Raw genomic sequence first — 22,988 nt, 5'->3', positions numbered from 1 at the left:
AGCTGCCTTCCTTGTCATATATATTGCTGTAGGCCTACCCTCCAGATAAGAAAACAAGCAAATCACTTCTGCACCACTATACCCTTTCAGATATTTAAAGCATTATCTTCTAAATTCAACAGTTCTTTCCTTAATGTACTTTTATAAAAAGTTTGTATTTCTAAATGATCCACCAGATTTTAATGTCCATGGAGATAGTGCAAATGTCTTTTAAAACTTAATGCCTAATGCCTGTTACAAAGAAAGTATGTAATACACAGCTAGGTGAATAGAAAGAAAAAAATTACATTTGTTTTCTAACACCCTACTTGTAGACAATTTTAATTTGTCAATATTTTTCTTAAATTAAGAAAACCAGATGCTGAGAACTTGAAAGATCTAGTAAATCTTCTATTCTTAAAAATAAATTTTTCCAAAAAAACATGCTTGGTATTTAGAAATACGTGAATCTTTACTGACTAACTGGATCCAAAAACACTTACTTCACTGTGGCACTTAGAAGAAAGTTCAGCTGTGGCATTAACAGGTTGTCTGGGGCTGATAAATAACGATCAAACTGAACCTAATTGAAACAGAAATGTAAAACATAAAGCACATATATCTACAAACATACATCTTAAATACACCCATCACTTTTAAGGGTTAATGTGTGGGAAAAATTCCATATTCCAAATAATGAGTTCTTTGTATTCAAAATGAGTTATTTCTTAAATATTCTACCTAAAACTCTCAATTTTGTTTCTGCATTAGATTAGGGAATTTCTAAAAATGAAGAAAACCTCAATAGGAATTATGAGACTATTAGAGTAGGGTAGGCTATTATTACAAATTTATATCTTGGTCAGACCCCATTAGTTAAAAGAATCATTGTGCTATAATTATTGGGCCCAATGTGAATGCAGTATACCAAGAAATAAAAATTACCACTTAGCACAAATTACCACATTGGAAAAAATTAAGAACAGTGTTCAATAAGGAAGCCTGAATTGCTATGCTTTATGATGCACTTACCATTGCTGCTTTCAGTGCCACAGAATCTAGGTTGGGCAAATTAGCTAAAGAACCCTAAAAAAAAAAAGGATACATATTTCAGTTCATTTATGGAATTCAGTTTGTTAATGGATTACCCAAGTTTGGAAATTCAGCTTATTTTCAAAGAACTCAAGTTTCATCTCCACAATGTCAATTTATATAAACAGCATAAAACCACTCAATAACAATTATTGGAGAGAGTACTAACAATGGAAATCTCAGTATACCTCAGATTTATTCATAAGCAAGAAAAAAAGGTAATGAAGCTCTCAGAAGATGACAGTTAGACATGGAGGCTTTCAGAGTTGCATTTTGATAATTGTAGATAATATTCAAAGGCAGCAGAATTGGTTCCTCCTCATAGAAATTTGCTTACTGCTTTAGCAAAAGAGTTTCTGTGCCAAAAATATTGTTTATGTTAATATCACTTAAAAGGATTCTTTGCCTTTTAAAGAAAGATGTTTACAGGGTTTTCTAGGGTTCCCACCACTCCATTATCTATCTGTTGGCCCAGAAGTATTTACCTTTTCAAAGTAATAGATAATGATTGCTAAATTAAGAAAGGGATGCCCGCTATTGATGTAGTAATCTATGCATCAATTAACTGATAATGATAAAGGACTCTGAAAAATTTATCAAATATAAATATACTTTATACACTCTATAACACAATTTTTTCACTAATACATTTCATCAATACAAATATTTTCATTACTTTTAGCCAAAACTGCAGTTTAAAAAGTGTTACTATTTTGGGGCACTCTATTGTATCTTAGGAAACCATCTAACCATGTGAGATCTGCACATACATCATATGTATACACATGTAATTTCAGAGAAATCCTATGACACAGATATTTTTATTATTCCCAGTCCACAGATGAGGAAATAGATAGGTCACTTTCCCAGTGAAACCTGCTGCTATAAAATATTATTAAGCACTGCTATGGAATACTAAAGTCAATATTCAAATCTAGAGTTTAGCTCTAGAACCCATATTCTAAACTGATGTATGTATTTCTCTAGTTAGCAACAATGACATACTCACCTGTTCAGGTTTATGTTGCTGTACAGTGTTATATATATAACTTAGGCCTGATCTAGTTAAAACATAAGAAGCTTGCTCATTTATAAGTGTGTCCAAATGTGCTTCAATCTAAAATAAAACACAATAGAAAGAAAATATTTTAAAAGAGAAAGAAGACTATAGTAGAAATAAAACACTCTTAGTTATTCATCATGAACTTGTCTCTTGTAGTGACCATGAGGCCAGATCACAAGGGAAAAGGGCTTGTTCTATAGCAAAGGCTTTTCCTCCCTTCCAAGAGGAAGTTCTCCTACAAAAGTGAAGGAAAGTATTAAAGAAAAAGAAAAAAAAAGAGATACAAAAGAGGATTCTAGGCCTGCCACTAGTCAAAAAATTTGAGTTTCTCAGCTCTTTTAATAAGCATAACATAACACAAAATAGTAAACATCAACAGTGTACAATCAAATACTCAAAGAATTCTGGGAAGATGAGAGTCAGGCCTGTCTGATCTCCTGACCACCTAACTTTTCCAACTTGCTGGACTACTCAACCAAGTGTGTTATCTGCAGATGCCTGGAGAAAATCCCACTAGGGTTGAGGCAATGAGTTCTGCTGAGGAGAAAAAAGGTCTCACCTGCTTTATGCAATTTGGAAAGCTACCTAATGCTAACGGGGGCAGTAGCCACAGAAGGGGACTTCCCTGGGATGAAGCATTCCCTACTGGGATGATCTGCTCCTTCCTTACTTTTACCAGTACAGGCCTGAAAGTCTAGAGAGCTTCCTTCTATTCCTCACCAACAAGTTCCCTCAGTTTTATCTCTTTGCCAACAAAACAGTATTCCAGTATCTGTTATTATTGGAAAGCTTGCCATTGGTTCAAGTAACTCCCAATAGCTGAGGCCCTCTTCTCCCTAAAAAGCTTACAAGTACTGTAAAAGAGTTGAGTAGATTCTAAGAGGAAATTCATGAGTTTTTAAAAAAAGATTTATTGATTTATTATTTATGCATGGAAAAAGTGGGGTGTAGGCCAGAGGTGCAGGTGGGGGAGCGAGAGGATTCACTAGAGACAGAGTGGAGAGCAGAACAGGCGGATCTACTGAAATACACTGCAGAGGGGAGCAGCTGGCGAGACAGGAAAGGTCTGCTGCACCATATGTGGGTTAGCTCTTTGGCTAGGGATCAAACTCAGGCCACCCACAGAGGCAATAGCACTGAGACTTAACACTAGGCCACCTGGGAGGCCCAGGGAAATCTATTTGAATAATCAGAATAAGTACATTTTCCTGATGCAACACCACTCAAAGACACATAGATAGCACTTTGATTTTTTTTAAACGAATGTCCAAGAAAACCCATAATTTACTAGATATACTGGAAGTCAAAGAAAAACAAGCTGCGCAGATGTAAACATTTAATAAACCAAATTGGGTCTGAAAGATAATGGAAGAAAAGTAATACTTAGTAAACATCAAAGAAATAAAGTGGAGAGATTTTTTTGAAACAGTAGAAGACAGATTCAGGAGCAACGATGGACAGTTGCTTCAGAATATGAAATTTAACAGATGGAGATGAGGTAATTATAGGTAATAGAAAACTTTATTGAGCAAAAGAAAGTTTGAATCTTCAGACTGAAATGGTGTTAAGAAATTCATGCAAGAAATAATGCAAAGAGAAACATACTAAAAATTATCCTTAAGAAATACCTGAACTCCATGAAAAACCCTTATAAGCTTCCAGAAACAGAATAGGTTGCCATGAACAAAAGAGAACCAAAGTAGTCTGCAATTCCAACTTGAAACACTGACTGAAGCTAAATCAGAGTGGAAGAAAAGAAACAGTCTTTTGATAGGAAAGGTCTGAAAATCAAAGAATCATTTATTCCACAAAAGAAATTGTTACTTGGGAGGGGTCGCATTAAGCCACACCTCCCAGTGTCCACATCCTGCAGTCCTCTCACACTGACCCTGGCTGGTCCATGCACTCAGCCCTGACAGCATCATGTCAGCGAGCGTGATGCAAGCACAGCCATAAGAAGCACAGTGGGACTTGAAAAATGGCAATAGAATAGCTTGATGAACACGTGATATATCTAAACTTAAGATTTAGCTAAATGGCAGAGTTGAATTAGTGATAAATACAGTAAAAAATCAATGAATTTTTAAAATAATTTTATTAATTCTACATCAAACCAAAGCCAAACAATAAAGAAAAATTAAGTATACTTTGTTAATTCTTTTATAATGGATTAGAATTATAAAATTTCACAAATTTAGATGTATCAAAACTCAATCAGAAGTCAAATATCTATAAATTGTATAAATAGTTTTGTTTTAGTCATTTTACGGACTCATTACTGATATAATTTGGTTTCCTGGACTAGAGTGCTTGATATACCAAATTGTAATGTTTTGCCTAACGCTGGCTTACACATAGACAAAAATATATCTGTCCTCTGTAACACCTTCTGTACTAGCTACACAGCTTGAAAAATATAGCACATTATTCACTGTTCAGAAACTGAAATTTGCATACAAAATAACCGTTCAAATTAATCAGAAAAGCTTCATTCTGCCATCACACACTACAGTTTGAATCAAATATCTCACCCAATATATATTCTGCCTTCAAGAAAAAACTGAAATACAGAGAGAGAGAGAGAGAGAGAGAGAGAGACCCCATGAGAATATAGAAAGGAATTTATTTGTAGGAATTAAGTCAATGAAATTAGGCTACAGTCAGCTACTGATGTATATCAAATATAGAAAAAGATTCCATCACACAGTACAATCATTTTATGGCAAAAATTACCTGAAACTGTAGCATTTCCAGACGTTTATCAGTGAATTCAAACAAAGCTAATGTTGTCTTCATCATATATAATGAATTGACCATGAAAGTGGCCATGTCAGCTGTGCCTAAATTGCTGGCTGATACAGTACACATCTGGAGGAGAGGATCTAAGACACATGATAAAACCTATAAATGAAAAACTAAGTTACTCTTTATTTCCCAACCAGAGACTCAGGCCTGGGTTAATGGCACTCCAGAATGAATGCCACACTAACTGGAAGCAGGTCAACTTAGAGAAGCATATCAAAAAGAATATATGGTATAATTTGTTTTTTTTTTAAGATTTATTTATTTATTTATTTATTTATTTATTTATTTATTTATTTATTTATTTATTTATACAAGAACCGGGGTATAGGCCAGATGCACGGGAGGGTGAGAGGATTCACCAGAGACAGAGCGGGGAACAGAACAGGGAGACTGATGAAATACACTGCTGAGGGGAGCAGCGGGCGTGACAGGAGAGGTTTGCCGCACTATGTGGGACCCTCACCTGCCAGCCGGGATCGAACCGGTGCTGCAGAGGCTGCGGACAGCTTCACAGCGCTGCACTCAACTGCCAGCACCACCAGGGGAGGCCCAATCATGTAGTTTTTTAAAATGAGCATTAATGAATAAATACTTTTTACATTAAAGTGAATTGGTTTAATGTTTGATGGGAAAATCAGTAAGAGGGTATGCCAAAATATATGGTTTGGAAAATGTCAGATTTATAACAGAATGTGTAACCAAGAAGCAATAAATAATCATTAAAAATGAATTTACAACATACCTGCACAAAATCAGCTTGACGAGCATCTAATGGTACAACTGAAGAATCATGAGATGCCAAAACTTCACGCAACAATGTGAGTGTCTGATTTAATGCAGAACTTGGTCCAAGATCAGGTGGTGGGAGTTCAACCTACAAAAAATGGATGGGTTATCTACTGTTCACATATCATTGCTAAACTGTAATGTATAAATGCCAGTTCACAATAAAATGATGCATATAGAATAAGTAAAACAATGGCTGACACATTACAAAATCTATAACTTATCAATATTTTGTATTATACTAACCAACACAGAAAGTGACACAGGAGTTTTTTTGTTAGTTTATCTCAATTAATATATCACAACTAGAATTGTAGAATCTGTACTTACAAAATTCAAAAAAATTTTGAAGAAACTTAGTGATCTTTGAATTGTTGTATTTTCATACGGATTTAAAATGGCCTACCAATTTATTTTTTTAGCATAAGTTCTAAGAACAAAACAATTCAGAGGCTAGCAGTTTACCAATTATATATGAGAATCATCACCCACTCTCAGGCCCACATATCAGGCTCAGGGTCTAGGGATCTTTCAAAAACCATTGCAGAAGATTCTCAGGAGCCTGAACAATAGGTCACATACTTCACAGAAACAAAACTACATTGCCACAAAAATTCTGGACTCTGGAGTAAAATTGATTAAGTTTACATTTTAGATTTACAACTTTAAGAGTTGTGTGACTTTGGAAAAATTATTCACTTGGAGCTTCAGAGGGACCATGCAAGTATTAAATGAATTACTGCATCTAAACTACTAAGTAGAATGCCTGGAACTCATTAATGAGAAGTTATGTCAAGTTCATTATCCCTACTTGACAGCATCATGTTATCCAAGAAGACAGGTGTCTGTTAATTTACTTTCAAGACTATTTTTATGAGTATTTATAATGCTGATATGTCAGATTTTGTTAATGCAACTAAATCTGGTACTTGAATGTCCATGTAAGAGATTATATATATAGCCTTGTGTCAAGTAAAAAGAAAGCAGTCCGAATTTATAAATGTAAGGATTTATATTTAAAGCATTTTATGAATAAAAGTTAATGCATAAGTGATATAGCATGAATAGCAGAATATATATCTTGGAAAATCTCCCTCCATAAAAACAACTAGGAAAAAGTCAGGAGAAACTTTATGTGGAAATTATGTGGAAAAACAAACAAAAAATAAGCTCCATCTAGAGGGGGGGAAAAAAAGTCAACAGAAACTTTCCCTCAAAAACCCAGAGTGGGAATTACTAGCCAAAAACTAAAAACCAAGTTATTTTAAATATATTCAAAGAACTAAAGGAAACCATGTTAATGAAGTAAAATATAACATCTCACTAACCAGAAAATATCTATAAAGAGACAGAAATGATTAAAAAAAATTGAAATGAAAAATTAACTAGGGAATCAAGAGAAGATCTGAAGAGACAGAATAATCAGTAAGTTTAAATGCAGGTCAATTAAAAGCACTCTGTCTGAGGAATAGGAAAAAGTAAAAAGAATGAGTGACAATGAACAGAGCCTCAGAGACCTGGGGGACACCATCAGCATCATAAAGACAATGAGGCTCTCAAAAGGGATAGGTGAGCAGAAATAATATCTAAAACAATAGTGGTAGAAGACTCACCAAACTTGACTAAATATAAACAATCTAAACATCCAGGAAGCTCATGAACTCTAAGCAGAATAAACTTAAATAGATCCACACTGAAAAACAACATACTCAAACACTCAAAAGAGAATCTAAAAAACAATGAAAGAAAAATAACTTATTATGAACAAGGAATTTTCAGTAAGTAAGATTAACAGCTGATTTCTTATCAGAATACATGGAGGTCAAAAGACATGGGATGACATATTCAAAGACTGAATGAAGTAGACCAAGAATTCTATATTAAATCAAACTACTTTTCAATAATGAAGGAGAAAGTAAGACATTCCCAATAAATAAAAATTCTTCACTACCAAACCTGTTCTACAAGAAATACTAAAGGATATCCTTCAGGCTAAAATGAAGGGACACTAGATGGTAGCTCAAATTCACAGAAGTAAATATACAATATTAGAGTACTTCTGTTTGTAGCTCTTTTTCTTTTCTTATCTAATAGATACCTGCACAAAGCAATAATTATAAAAGACACACAAAATGTAGAAAGATGTAATTTGCAACAATAATAACATTAAGGAAAACAGGGGTATAAAGGAATAAAACTTTTGTACACTGTTGAAAGTTGGTATAATCTGAATTATATTGTTTTAAATTAACGATTTTAACTGCAATTCTCAGATAACCACTAAGAAAACAACTCTTTCTCTCTCTATGTTTGTGTGAACATATAAATATAGATACATATATTTATATATTGTGTATATAGACACACACACAATGGAAATAATGAGGCATCGAAGGAAAAAACACTTAAGACACAGAAGAACAAATTACAAAATGGCAGACAACAATCATACTCTGTTAGTAATTAAATTACCTACGGGCCTCCCGTGGTGGTGCAATGGTTGAGCACTGGGCTGCGAAGCTGCCTGCAGCCTCTGCAGCGCTAGTTCCATCCCAGGCCACTGGCGAGGGTCCCACATGGTGAGACAGACCTCTCCTGCAGCCCGCTGCTCCCCTCAGCAGTGTATTTCATCAGTCTGCCTGTTCTGTTCCCCGCTCTGGCTTTGGTGAATTCTCTCACCCTCCCATGCTTCTGACTGTACCCAGTGCTTGTATGAATAAATAAATAAATCTTAAATTAAAAAAAATAAATTACCTACAAATACATTAAGGATTCCTCTCAAAAAGCAAAGACTAGGGCCTCCTCGGTGGCGCAGCAGTTGGGCACTGGGCTGCGAGGCTGCCTGCAGCCTCTGCAGCGCTAGTTCCATCCCAGGCAGCTGGTGAGGGTCCCACATGGCGCACAGACCTCTCCTGCAGCACCCACTGCTCCCCTCAGCAGTGTACTTCGGTCTGTTTGCCTGTTCTGCTCCCCGCTCTGGCTGGGGTGAGTCTCACTCTCCCCCGCTTCTGACTGTACCCAGTGCTTGTATAAATAAATAAATCTTAAAAAAACCCAAAAAACTAGCAGATGGATTAAAAAACATGATCAAACTATATGCTGCCCTTAAAAAACACATTTAAAGACATAAACAGGTTGAAAATAAAAAGTTGGAAAAATATACACCTTGTAAACAATGATTAAAACTAGAATGGTTACACTAAAATCAGACAAAACAGACTTTGCAATCAAAACTCTTACTAGAAACATAAAAAAATACATTTTATAATGTTGGTCATCAAGAAGACATAACAACGAAAATCATGCATCTAACAACAAAGTCCAGAAGTACTTTCAGACAAAATTGATACATTTGAAGGGAAAAAAAAAATCTCACAGCAATGGAATATTTCAAGTTTCATAGCTTCTTCAATTTTGTTTCCTCCTTTCTATTAAATTCAAATAAATCTGAATTAACAAAAATGCTAGGCTGTGATGTAATTTAAAGTATTTTGTATTCATTTATCTAATTTAAGAAGGTATCTAGAATGTTGCTCAATAATTTTATTTTTAAGTTGAAGGGTTTTAAAAGCACTCTATTTTGTGCTTTTCTGTATGGTTTGAATTCTTTATAAGTATATGTATGTCATATACTTAAAAAATACTTCAAAAATAAGTGATTCTTGTTCTCTAAGCTGAATGAAACCTGTTAATAATAATTAATTTAGGGTCACAAGATATAAATGATTATTTTCTCCTATGTATTTTCATATATTAAAAAAACTTATTTAATAAGTTTTCATAATTTTAGAAATTTAGTTAAAATATACAGGTATTGCATATACATACATGCATTTCAGTAATATAACTGAACAGAAGCTAGTCATATAAAAGTTAATAGAATCTTTGTTAGCAATCTGATAGCTTTAATATAGAAACAGGCAGTCACACAAGCCAGAGCAACTATGCGTATATGTCTGTTTTCCAATACCTTTCGTAAATAGAAAAAATTAGAAGCAAGAATTACATAAACCTACCAGGGAAGCTGTGTGAAGTAGACACAATGCATGAATAGGATCTTAAATGTTCAGTGTGCAATTTTATTTCCTTTTTTTAATGTGTAATTTTCTCTTCCAAGTTATAAATTACAGCAGTGTTTTACAGAAACAAAAATGTTTAAGGAACATCTTTAAAAATTCACATAAGAATTTCTCAATTGCCATTCAAAACAAAAGGCCAATGATAGAAATTTTATGCACCAGTAACAGAGTTTAGAGGAATCTCATTATCCCCTTGAATTAAGATTCTAAAAAGCTTGCATATTTAAAACAAAAGTCATTACTTGTTATTGTCAGAGTCAGTAGCAAATGGTACAAGTGAGAACTCACTTCATTTAACAACTGCCATTCTATAAGGCATCTTTACACACATCCATCACATCAACAACAGATCAGAATCACACTTGTAAAGTCAAGTGAGAAACAAGATTTATGACTTTACAGTTTTGAAGAAATAATGGAAAGAAAATCTAAAGAAGAGAAATACCTGATTAAAATCCTTCTATCACTTCAATTTAATTATACCTAAATAAGTGAAATTCCTTTCTAATGGTTAAACTTTTTACAGGTCTGTCTTTTTTCTCAAGTCCCTTCATCACATTCCTGTGCTTACTTCGTACTGAATTTTTGTCTTCTATATCTACATATTGGATTGTGGAGTCCAAACACTAAAATTAAGTAGGTTTTATAATTTAGACAACCTGTCAAAAGCAATAGCAATTGTTAAGAAACAAACCTTATGAATTTTATATAGAATCACAATATAGAAATTCTTGTAAGTTTTAAGATGTGCAGCAGATAATTTATTCACTTTCTATATCCTTGAAATCTAGTCAGCAGTAGCAACAGAGTGGCAGATGCACCCTCAGAGTGATATGAGAGGGAGAAAAAGGTGTTAATAATATCACTGTTACTTGGGCTAGGACTTGAGGTAATAACAGAAATCTTACACACTAGTAAAAAAAAGTTCAAGAAAATCTTAACTTTTTCCCTATAAATAAAGGTCTATCTCTTTCTTAATCTGTTCTATTTCCTCTACTTATTATGAGGAAAATGCAAATCAAACCAAAAGGAGATACAACTCACAACCTCTGAGAATGGTCCACATCAAAAAGATCAGAAACAAGTGTTAGTCTTCGAAGATGTGGAGAAAAATGAACCCTCTTGAACTGTTGGTGAGAATACAGATTAGTACAGCCCCTATGGAAAACAACATGGAGGGTTCTCAAAATATTAGATCTACCACATGACCTAGCAATTCCACTCCTAGATATATGACTGAATGCAAAAAAACGAATTCAGAGAGAAATATTCACTTCCATGTCCATTCTTGCACTATTTACAATAGCCAAACTATGGAAACTACCTTACTGCCAGAAACAGATAAGTGGATCATGAATATGTGGTATGTATGCACAATGGAAGACTCTCAGCTATTAAGAGAAATTCTTGCCATTTGTGACAACACAGATGCAGGAAATTACACTATGTGAAATAAGTCAGGAGAAAAGACAAATACTAGGTGGTATCATTTATATTTGGAATATAGAGAAACAATGGGTCAGATAAAGCCAAACAACAAAGCTTAGAAATATGATGATAGAACTAAGGATACCACAGGAGAAGGAGGAAAACAAAGTGGGAGGGAACATAATGGACTAAGGTGGTGCACTATGGGTGATTTGGTGGTAGGTATGGTGTAGTAACACTTGCAAAGGGAGATCCTACTATTTCTTTAAAACATAGTGTTATAAATCAGTCACCTAAAAAAAAACAAAAAAGAAAGAAAAGAAAAACAAGAAATAACTTCACAACCTTGGGCTAGGCAAAAATTAACAACACAGAATTGAATTAAGATTAAGAACTCTCAGGGGGCCTCCCTGGTGGAGCAAGGGGTTAAGACACAACCTATGAAGCTATCAGCAGCTACTGCAGCAGGAGTTCAAGCCCCAGGCTAGGAGGAGAACCACATGGCACAGCAGACCTCTCCTGACTCGCCCACTGCTCTCCTCAGCAGTGTTATTTCAGTCAACCTGTCTGTTCTGTTCCCCACTTTCTCTCTGGTGAATCCTCTCAGCCTTCACACCTCTGGCCTGTAACCCAATTCTTGTATGCATAAATAAATTTTTATTAAAAAATTAAATTAAATTAAGAACTCTGTTTATCAAAATACACATAAGATTGTAAAGACTGGGCAAATTTGAGAGATTATTTGAAATTCTTAATACAGCATAAAGGACTTACATGTGATTTTTGGCATATAATTTTTGGATAATTAAATGGCAATTAATGTATACAAATACAAAAATTCACTAAATCATATATTTAAAAGATTTGTGTACTGTTAGTTGTAACTGTACTGTAAAGAAGGTATTTGATATTTTTTGTTTGTATTATAATTGAAAATCAATATTTTTTAAACTATCCAAATTCATGAACAATATGATCAGTAATAATTATTAATAAAGGATCTTTATTAAAGACAGATTTATATTTTTTAGGTACATTTTCCAATTGACAAAGTCTAAGTTCTAAGAAAAATTTCATATTAAAAAGCAGTCTACTGAAAACTTTATATTCCATATATCAGAAGCTCTTTTGTAAATGTGTAACACTAGACAGTTTTCCTGTGACTATTTATGATACTTTTCATCCTTTTGTAGATAGGTAATCTGCCTTTATTAGAGAAAAATGAAAAGGTTGCACCATAAAAATTCCAAAAGCTGCTTTTGTGATCTCATTCCACTGCCAATTTTAGTTTTGTTCTTTCAAATATCTTCTATTATAGGTCCTTTAAGTTTCTGCTCTGTAGCTTCTTGGAAGACCACTTAAACATCCGCTTCCAAAATAAGACCCCAATCATCCAAATAAAAACACTCATTGATAAACTAATTTCTTTTGTTCTGTTATATATATATACATATATATTTTTTCTAGATAATTAATGAAATTTTTTAACTGATGCAAGATCAACATACAAAACGCTGTACATATTTTCTGTATATAATTTGATGAGTTTGGACATAAATATTGATATATATTCATCAAACTACCACATGATATATCTATTATCTCCAAGGTTTCTCTTACCCTAACTGATCAGCCCATCTATTTATGGACTTACAGTTTTTAAATCAAGTAAGCCGTCCAACAAAATTTAAAAGTGTAAAATAACACTGTTTTGAATTTTGTTTCTAAAGATTTATTTTTATTTATTTATGCATACAACACCTGGGGCATAGGCCAGAGGTGTGGGTGGTAATTCTCCAGAGACAGAGCAGGGAGAACAGACAGATCTACTGAAACACACCGCTGAGGGGAGCAACAGGCAAGATGGGAGAGGTCTGCTGCACCATGTGGATTAGCTCCCTGGCAAGGATTGAACTCATGCCACAATGGCTGGTGACAGCTTAAAAGCACAAGACTTTTAACCCCTGTGCCACCAGGGAGGCCCATGGTTTGAAAATTTTCAAACCAAAACTTACAACTTTTAATTTCACATACTTTCATTTAAAATTTACAAAGCACTTTAGCAGAATACCTGGTTTGATTTATTTGTTTTTCCTGGCAGAAGAATATGAAGGAGTAATACAAATCTCCAACTAGTCATCTAGAATAACAGTTCTCAAACTTTTAATATGCACATGAAAAAGTGGAGAATGTTGTTAAAATGCATATATGTTAATTCAGTTGGTCTGGGGTGGGGTATGAAGTTTGTGCTTGTCTAGTAAGTTCTGAAGTGATGCTCAAGTTACTGGTCCATGCACTCAATTTTGTACAGTAAGAAGATATTTTAAACAGTAACCAGTTCCTAAAATTTAAACCACAATTTATTTAAAGGATTATTTTGGGCCCCCTGGTGGCGCAGGCGCCTGCACTGTGAAGCTGTCCACAGCCTCTGCAGCACCCGGTTCGATCCCAGACAGCCAGGAAGGGTCCCACATGGCGCAGCAGACCGCTCCTGTCTGGCCCGCTGCTCTCCTCAGCAGTGTATTTCGTCAGGCTGCCTATTGTGTTCCCCGCTCTGTCTCTGGTGAATCCTTTCACCCTCCCATGAATCTGGTCTGTACCCTGGTTCTTGTATGAAAATAAATAAATCTTTTTTTAAAAAAAAAGGATTATGTAGGGTTTTTTTTCCCCTCGGACTAAGCAAATTAACCTTAAAAATTAATTTGACATTGATTTTATTCATGACATGCCATATCCTTTTAAATTAGACTACAATAGTGGAAAGAATTTCAGAAAATGTATGGCACTGTATCTTTTGCAGTATGGATGCATATTCCCTATATATTTTTTGATAAAATTTTATTGATATGCCACTGATTTACAATACACTATGGATTTGGGGAATACAGCTTCACTTCTATGTGTGTATAAGCTTCACCTTACCTGTTCTAATTCCCTTTAGACATTATCAGATCTGCAGTTATGAATGTTTCAGGAGAGCCTAACAAGAAAGGAAGTACATATGCTTCAACACTAAGTGCTTCAAACTGCATTGTTAGGAAAAAGGTACATCTTTCAATGAAATGATGTCCTTGAATTTTCTTTTTCTCATAATAGAAAAAGAGTTAGTTCCCAAATGTCTTTTTAAAAGCACAGAAGGAATTATGTAAAAAAGAGAGAATCCATCTCTGCCTGTAACTTTATTTTAAAAGCCATTCTTCCTAACAATGTTACTTTCTACTCAAAATTCTATACAAAAATTTCCATTTGGCTGCTTTACTAATGAAGACCATTCTGTAATAAGTGTTTTGTTTTTTTTTCCCCAGAAAGTTAAGAGTCTTTTTAGTGGAAGTAAATGGCTTATAGGATGTAGAATTACAAAGCACATTAAAATTTAATGAAAGATAATCCTTGAAAAAAACCTGAAATGGTTATAGTTTAAGTACCATACAAACCATAAACAGTATCATATTCCAACCTCAATTTAATGTAAAATATCCTTAAATGTGCCCCAATTCATATCTGAGAAAATCATTTTAGGAAACAAATATTGATAATAATGACACAATCCACAACAAAAAGTGTTACCTCCTCTTCAATTATTAGGAAAAAGACTGATATTAATTCCTTAATTGTTTAGTATAATTCACAGTGAAGCCATCAAATTTAATGCTCTTATTTTGGGGGAGATTTTTGATTATTCATTAAATTAAATAAGTTTATGCAAATGTCCTATTTGAGATTTAATCTACCAACTTTTATATTTCCAGAAACTTGTCTATTTTATTTATGTCATCCCCAATTTATATCATAGAGATGTTCATAATACTTTTTAAATCCTTTCTGTTCTATAGAATTGTTAACAATTGTCCCCACTTTGATTTGATTTTAGTAATGTGAGTCTTATTTTTTTCCTTAGTTCATGAGGTAAAGGTTTGTCTTTTTTTGATATTTTCAAAGAATCATTTTTTTGTTTGATTTTCTCTCTTTTTTTCTATCCTCTATTTCATTCATCTTTGCTCTGATCTTCACTGTTTTCTTCCTTCTGTCCAATATGGGTTTAGAGTATTCTTCTCTTTCTAGTCCCTAAATTTATGTTGGGGATTTTTGAGACCTTTTCTTAAAATGCGTTCTTAAGTTTTAGTGAGTTGTGCCCTTATTTTCATTTTTCTTTAAGCAGTTTCCAATTTCCCTTGATATTTCTTCCATTCACTTTAAGGACTCACTCTTGAATTTCTAAAAATTTGTCAATTTTCCTTGTTACAGACTTCTGACTTCAACCTGTGGCAGTCAGGGAAAATACTGTGTGTGTGTGTGTGTGTGTGTGTGTGTATATATATATATATATATTTTAATTTACTGAAGTTTAATTTGTGGCCTAACATATAATGTATTATGGAAAATGAGCTATATGTACTTGAGTATGGGTAATATTCTGTGCATGGTTGATAGATTTAGTTGGTTTTTTGTATTAAGGCCCCTACTTCTTTATTTTTCTTCTGTGTAGTTGATCTATCCATTTTTATAATTGGGGTATTGAAGTTGTCAACTATTACTATCCAACTATTTATCTCTTTAAGTCTGTCAGTTTTGCTTCATAAATTTTCCTGGTTTGTAACTAGGTGAGTAAATGTTTATAATTGCTATATCATTCTGTTATGTTGAACCTTTATGATATAATTCTTCTTTATCTCCTACAACCTTTTTGATTTCAAATCTACTTTGCCCACTTGTATAACCACTTATACTTTCTTTTGATTAGTATTGACATAAAATATCTTTTTCCTTTCCTTTCACTTTCAATCTCTTTGTGTCTTTGGCTTTCCAGTAAGTGTCTTCCAGACATATAGTTGGATCATGTGCTTTTATCCATTCTGCAATTTTCTGTCTTTTGATAGAAATTAACCCATTTCCATTTAAAGTTAGTGACTTACTATTGCATTTAAATAATTACATTTAATATCCTAAATTATAACATTCTAATTTGAATACCAGTTTAATTTCAGTAATACACAATAACTGTGCTTCTTAATACTTCCATCTCCACCTGCTTCACTTGCTAATGTCACAAAATTATACCTTTACATGTGTGCCTGAAAACATGAGCTAATTATTCTTTTAAATGAGTTAGTCTCTTAAATTATGTAGAAAAATAGTTGCAAATCAGTTATAATACTAGCTCTTAGATATATATATATAATTTGTCTTTTAAATCATACAGTACACAAAAAGTAGAGTTACAAATCTAATCTTTGCTACAATATTAACTTTTTACTGCCAGTGTAGCTATCTTTTCAGAGATCTTACTTTTTCTTAAGAGTTGGAGTTATTATTTAGTGTCTTTATAATTCATACTGCATTCCCTGAGCATTTCTTACAAGGGAGGTTTAATTGCAATGAATTCCCTCAGTTTTGTTTACTGGAGAAGTCTTAATTTCTCCCTCAATCTTGAAGACATTTTTGTCAGATAAAGAACCCATAGTTGATAGGTTTTTTGCTTTGAGCACTTTGAAAATAGCTGTTATTGTTTTCTGCCCTTTACTTTCTCTTAAAAATATGTTGATAACCTATCAGATAATCTGATTATAAAGTGTCTTGATGTGGGTCTCTGAGTTAATCTTTTCAAAGGTTGTTGGGCTCTTTGGATGTTTATAGTCATGTCTTTCACTAAATTTGAAAACCTTTTATCCATTATTTATTCAAGTATCATCTCTGCCCCTTTTCTCTTTATTTTCCTTCTGCATTTTTCATGAAGAGTATGTGGATTCTCCTCACAGTGTTCCACTTGTCCCTTAGGCTCTGTTTACTATTCTCTAATCATTTTTCTTTCTTTTCCTCAACTGATACGTTCCATTGTCTTGTCTTTAACTTAACTGAATATTTCTTCCACTAAAAAGTGACTTTAAATCCCTCCAGTGTATGCTTCATTTCAGTTACTGTACTTTTCAACTCCAGTATTTCTTTTTAGAATTTCTATCTCTATTGGTATTTTCATTCTGTTCATACATTGTTACCTTCACTTCTCCACATCTTTAAGACAGTTGTCTTAAAGTCTTTGCTTAGTAAATCTGCCATCAGGTCTTTTTCAGAAACTGTTTCTGTTAATCTTTTTCCTTTGAATGGGCCATACTTTCCTATTCGTTTGTAAGTCTTAGGAGTTTTTGTTGAAAATGAATATTTGAATATAATAATGTGTAACTCTGGAAATCAGGTTGATATACTTCTCTAGGTTTTTCTGTTTTTAATTGCTTTAGGCTGTCTCTATAGCAAGGCTCAGTCTGAGATATAAAGTTTAGGTCTTTTCAGGTCTTTTTTGAGCCTGCTTCTTTCCCTGGAGATGTGTAGTTTTTTTCAATTTTTTATCATATACATGCAACTGGTTTTGATATCCTTAATTCTACATTCCATAAAGGGAAAAAGAGAAAAAATTAAGAGCAGTAAAAAGTGTGTTGGTTGAAATGCCCTTTCAGAAAGGCACTTCAGTCAGAGAGGAAGATGCTTACAACAATGGTAGGGGTGTACCAATGGCCAACTTCCTCTTTACACCTCTGTAATCAGAACCAGCAATTAGCAATCAAAACACAGATCCCCCTGAGGTTTGGAGGACAGTGTCCTTTTTGCCCACCCTAGCTCCATAAGCCTTGCACAAGCTGCTTCAGGAACAAATACATGGTTGGGACTGTGGATGGGAAGATGAGTAGTTGCTACTGTGCTAAGAGTTAAAAATAACTGAAACTAAACATAACTTGCCTCCAAACGTTCTCCTGGAAATAACAAGTCTTCAATAGACTCAAGTTCCAAAATAGTTACACTAGGCAGATTCTGCAAGGGCAACTGTCTAGAAAAGGAGACAGATTTCTTTCTTTTTTTTAAATAAAGATTTATTTTTATTTATACAAGAACCAGGGTACAGGCCAGATGCACGGGAGGGTGAAAGGATTCACCAGAGACAGAGTGGGGAACAGAACAAGCAGCCTGACTGACATCCACTGCTGAGGGGAGCAGCAGGCGAGACAGGAGAGGTCCACCCAGCCATGTGGGCATCTCCCCGGCTGGCTAGCATCGAACCCGCACTGCAGTGGCTGCGAACAGCCTCTGCAGCGTGGAGCTCAACCTCCTGCACTACCAGGGAGGTTCAAGGAGACAGACTTCTGATGCTTCCTATGCTGTCATTGTTCATAAGCATAATTACCTTATACAAAGTATATGACACAGGACCTCACTGGTGGCTCAAGGGGTTAAGACACAACCCATGAAGCTATCACCAGCCTCTGTAGCACGAGTTCAAGCCCCAGCCAGGGAGCTGACCCACATGGTACAGCAGACGTCCTCCTAACTCGCCTGCTGCTCCCCTCAGCAGTGTATTTCAGTCAATCTGCCTGTTCTGCTCCCCACTCTGACTCTGGTGAACCCTGCATCTCTGGCCTGTACCCCAGCTCTTGTATGCATAAATAAATCCTTAAAAAAAAAGTATATGACACAACTTCCTGTCTAAATCAATTTCCTAGTTCCATAGTTTTTCTATTCTCTTGGATTTTTTCAAGTAAACAACCACAGAATTGATACTCTGTCTACTCTTTTGAAATATTTATTTCTCTTATTTCTTGATCCAGTCTAGCTAGTATTAAAAAGTATTATTGGTAAATTATTGGCAAGCATTCTTGTCTCTTTTTTTTGGTTTCTTTGAATATATTGCTAGTACTTCTATATTAATTATGATATTGTCTTTTAATATTATTAATTTCTATCGGGCTCTGAAAGTTTTCTTTCATTTATTCTTTACTAAAATTTTTTCCCACCAACAATTTGATCAAACATCATGATGATATAAAAATTTTCTTTGGGGCCTCCCTGGTGATGCAAGCAGTTGAGTGCAGCACTGTGAAGCTGTCCACAGCCTCTGCAGTGCGGGTTTGATCCCGGCCAGCCACAGAAATACCCACAAGGCGCAGCAGACCTCTCCTAGCTCAACCGTTGCTCCCCTCAGCAGTGTATTTCAGTCAGTCTGCCTGTTCTGTTCCCCACTCTGTCTCTGGTGAATCCTCTCACCCTCTCACACCTTTTGTCTGTACCCTAGTTCTTATATGCATGAATAAATAAATCTTTAAAAAATAAATTTTTCTTAGTTAACACTGAAACATTTAATGTATTTTCTAGCACTGAAACATTCTTATATTCTAGGAATAATATGCACTTGGTTTTAATATAATGTTGAATTTCACTTGAAAAGACTTCATATTATTTTTTTCTTCTTTAAAAAAATTCAAAAAGTGACTGATTTATGATTTTCACTTCTGTACTGTCTTTAGTGCTTTTTTGTCCATGTTATACCTCATAAATGGTACAGGGAAGGTTTCCATATTTTTCTCCATTTTGGAGAATAACTTGTTCTTTGCATGTGTGAATCAAGTTATCTATACAATCTGAACTAAGCCTAGTAGCATGCTTTTAAAATAATTTTTCTTTTGTCTTTAGGTGTATTCAAGTTTCCTACTTCTTTCTGAATCATTTTCCTTAATTAAGTCTTAAAATCATACTTTTTATTCATATCTTCATAAAATTTTGATATAGGCTAATATGATATTTTCTTTTTTTTGATACTTAAAAAGGTTTTATTTATTTTTTATTTTTTTAAATAAATTTTATTTTTATATTCCCTGTACAATTGCAATCCCCTTATTTTGACCCCAATTCCTCCCCTCCCCGCGCCCTACCCCCCATAGAGTGTCTCTGGTTCATAGTTTTTTGTTGATTTTGATTTTCACTTTCTTATAGTTATTCATTTTCCTGGCCCCTTATTTAAGTTTTCTAGATTCCTGCTATGAGTGAGACCATCCGGTATTTTTCTTTTTCTTTCTGGCTTATTTCGCTGAGCATGATCCCTTCCAGCGCCATCCATATAGCTGCAAATTGCATGTGTTTATCTTTTTTGAATGCTGAGTAATATTCCAAGGTGTATATGTACCACATCTTCTTGATCCAGTCATCTATTTTTGGGCATTTGGGTTGTTTCCAAAGCTTAGCTTTTGTAAACAATGCTGCTATAAACATAGGGGTGCAGGTGCTCTTAGGAATTGATGTTTCTGTGTCCTCTGGGTAAATACCTAGGAGTGGAATTGTTGGATCATATGGAAGCTCTATGTTTAGTAGTTCTAACAAGTTTTAATCTTCATCTCTGATTATCTCTAATTTCTAATGTAATTAAAAATTTCTTTCTTTGGATAAAGAGTTGCTAGAGGTTATCAATTCACCTGATTTGCTCAATAAATAATCAGTTTTCTTTTCCTGCCTTCTAATTTGTCATAAAATGTTCATCCCCTCTTTCTTGTCACCAGTTTATTTTATTGTTCTCTCACATTTCATAACATGAATGCCTACTACCTTTTATTTTCAGTCTTTAGTCCCGTATGTTTTTCAATTGGTAAAGCTTTGGGTAATGCTCATCAATGTGCCTTTCCATGCATTACAATCTGTCTCCTAATTTACTAAGGCATAGATCATCTATTAATTGCCAAAGATAACAAACCCGCTTTCCTTGTTTTACTACAACTCTTCATTAACTATGCCTTCCTTCTTGAAACTCTCTTCTCATGACTTTTCTGATAAAATCCTCTTCTCATTTTTCTCTTTCCATCCTGGCCACTCTCCTATCTATATGCCATGTCATTTTTCCAAATGATTTTTCTAATGAATAAAAGATTTGTTTATTTGAGTCACACATGAGCATCAGAAAATAGACTTTAGATAAAGATTTCTCTGAACATAAGAATATGAAATTGACCAAAAACTCTGGATTGTTACCCACTGTTCTAAACTACATTTCAAAATCTATTCCTAATATAATCAGTCTATTAGATAGAGCAGCATGAAAAAAAAAAAAAAAAAAAAAGCCAGCATGATGACTGTGATATATCCTTGAAAAACTTGATTACCTAATAATAAAACAAAAATAATGAGTCGATCGTCTGTAAACCCATTCCTTAAGGGGGTGCTATAGTACATCGCTCAATTTAAAATATTAGCTCTCAGATAACACTTTCAGTTTTCTCTTGTTTTATTTGTGGGGTTTTTCTCTTATCATGTTTGTTTTCATAATTAATTAATATATATACCTCAAAAAGCATAAACTTCATAAGGACAAAGCTTGGCCAACAAAAAGTGAAAATATAAGTAGGCTATTTAAAAAAGAATATTTAGTAGGAGTTTCATTTTTCGAGTTTCAGTTTTCCAACCTGCAGGTCACCTTAGCACTTACCTATACATAATTAAGTTTGCTTTAACTACAAATCTTTTATTACAAAAAACAGTCGTGAAACCAGGGTTTAAGATTTTAGCTCCAATTATAACTCAATGTTATATTGTTCCAGGAACATAGAATATAAACCTAGATCCAGTAAGTCATCTCAAAATGAATTTTGTTACAATGAAATCAAAAGAGCACTGTATGAAATTGGAAAAAAATTCACAAATGTAAAAACAGGTAAACAGTTTTAAGAGTGAAAAATTCATATTCACATAGTTTAAGAATTACCTTTTTCAAACATACCTTGTCCATTAATTTACTTGCATGAAGACTCAAGCTATTAAAGAATATTTTTTTGCTAAGCAAGTGCATTTCTTCAATGGTAGTCAACAGAGTAGTCGCACTATTTCCAACAATGCCACTAAAAACAAAGAATATTTCAGATTACAAAATGGAAGCTAAAATAGGATGTCTGAACAAAGTCATGGTATTATTAAATAGATAACTTGAATATCATTTTACCACTATCTTCGTACAGTATTACATTAGCTATATGTTAGTTGATTTCATCTGCTCTGGAGTTTTCTAATAGGTATATATCATTAACTTATTTTAGGAAGCCTATACCATTATAATTTAAACCAATTTATTGCTTTTGAATAATTGATGTTTGATAATAAATTCATATCTATTTATAGACAATTGGTTCCTAAGCAAGTAATGTAGTTTTGACTTAGAAAAGATAAAGCTATGGTTCTATTTCAACACAAATAGAAAACTAAATATTAAGGAACAATTTGCTATTTATATACCAATGAAGATATTTCACTCATTATGTCCCAATTTGAGTATAATACACAGTTGCCATAGTTGCCATGGCTCTCTTTTACTAATTCAGGAAGAATCAATGAATATTTACATTATAGACTTACACTAATAAACAGGTTGTGTGTGTGCATATGTGTTTAATGTGTATATAATTATATTTGGAGAAATGGAAAAGGAAATGATAGATCTCAAAGTATGGTACATATAATATGCACATAACAATTCATATGATGAGGAAGTTCTACTAACACACAGTCATGAAAATAGTCAAAACCAAAACAACATTATACTATGTTCTAATCAAACAAGGTATCACATGAGCTTTAACTAGCACTTTTCACCATTCCACTTACCTGATTGTATGGTGGTAAAATTTGAGGAGATTAGAAATCTTATATAATAAAACTGCCCCAGGCTCAGCAACTATTACTTGTTCAATTCGAACCTATAAAAACATGGGAGGAAAGATTAAACATTTCTTTAAGAAAATCTAACTTTTCTTGCAGAAATCACAGAATTCCTTTTAAATAATTCTGAATATTAAATCATAGGGGATGATGAAAAACAAACATTTTAACACAGATATACTCTATAAAAAGGATCCACTACCTACAGAATTTGGCTCAAGGCAGTTGTTACCAGAAATAACTAACACAGTGATGTGATCATTCTGAGGTATTTTACCAGTATATAGTGGAATTTAGGT

At 33.8% G+C, this 22,988-nt stretch overlaps 1 protein-coding gene across 4 annotated transcripts in view; it reads right to left on the bottom strand.

The window, feature by feature from the left end:
• The window catches only part of COG6 (component of oligomeric golgi complex 6), a 70,611-nt gene that overhangs the window by 12,064 nt on the left and 35,559 nt on the right, over positions 1-22,988 (bottom strand). For 2 of the 4 annotated variants that reach the window (XM_037527228.2, XM_054701997.1), the window contains exons 12-18: positions 22,636-22,727; positions 21,758-21,875; positions 5,682-5,813; positions 4,868-5,035; positions 2,081-2,188; positions 1,012-1,065; positions 483-562 (exon numbers count right to left, since the gene is read on the bottom strand). In XM_037527228.2, coding sequence (XP_037383125.1) covers positions 483-562; positions 1,012-1,065; positions 2,081-2,188; positions 4,868-5,035; positions 5,682-5,813; positions 21,758-21,875; positions 22,636-22,727 — 752 coding nt within the window. Of the gene's footprint in view, positions 1-482; positions 563-1,011; positions 1,066-2,080; positions 2,189-4,867; positions 5,036-5,681; positions 5,814-21,742; positions 21,876-22,635; positions 22,728-22,988 lie in introns of all 4 variants that reach the window. The other 2 variants (XM_054701996.1, XM_037527227.2) reach the window with 1 other exon arrangement.

The sequence above is a fragment of the Talpa occidentalis genome, unplaced genomic scaffold, assembly GCF_014898055.3.
Source record: "Talpa occidentalis isolate TD23 unplaced genomic scaffold, MPIMG_talOcc4v2.1 talOcc4.5, whole genome shotgun sequence".
Classification (NCBI taxonomy): Eukaryota; Metazoa; Chordata; class Mammalia; order Eulipotyphla; family Talpidae; genus Talpa; species Talpa occidentalis.
This window is presented reverse-complemented; position numbering and strand designations above follow the sequence as displayed.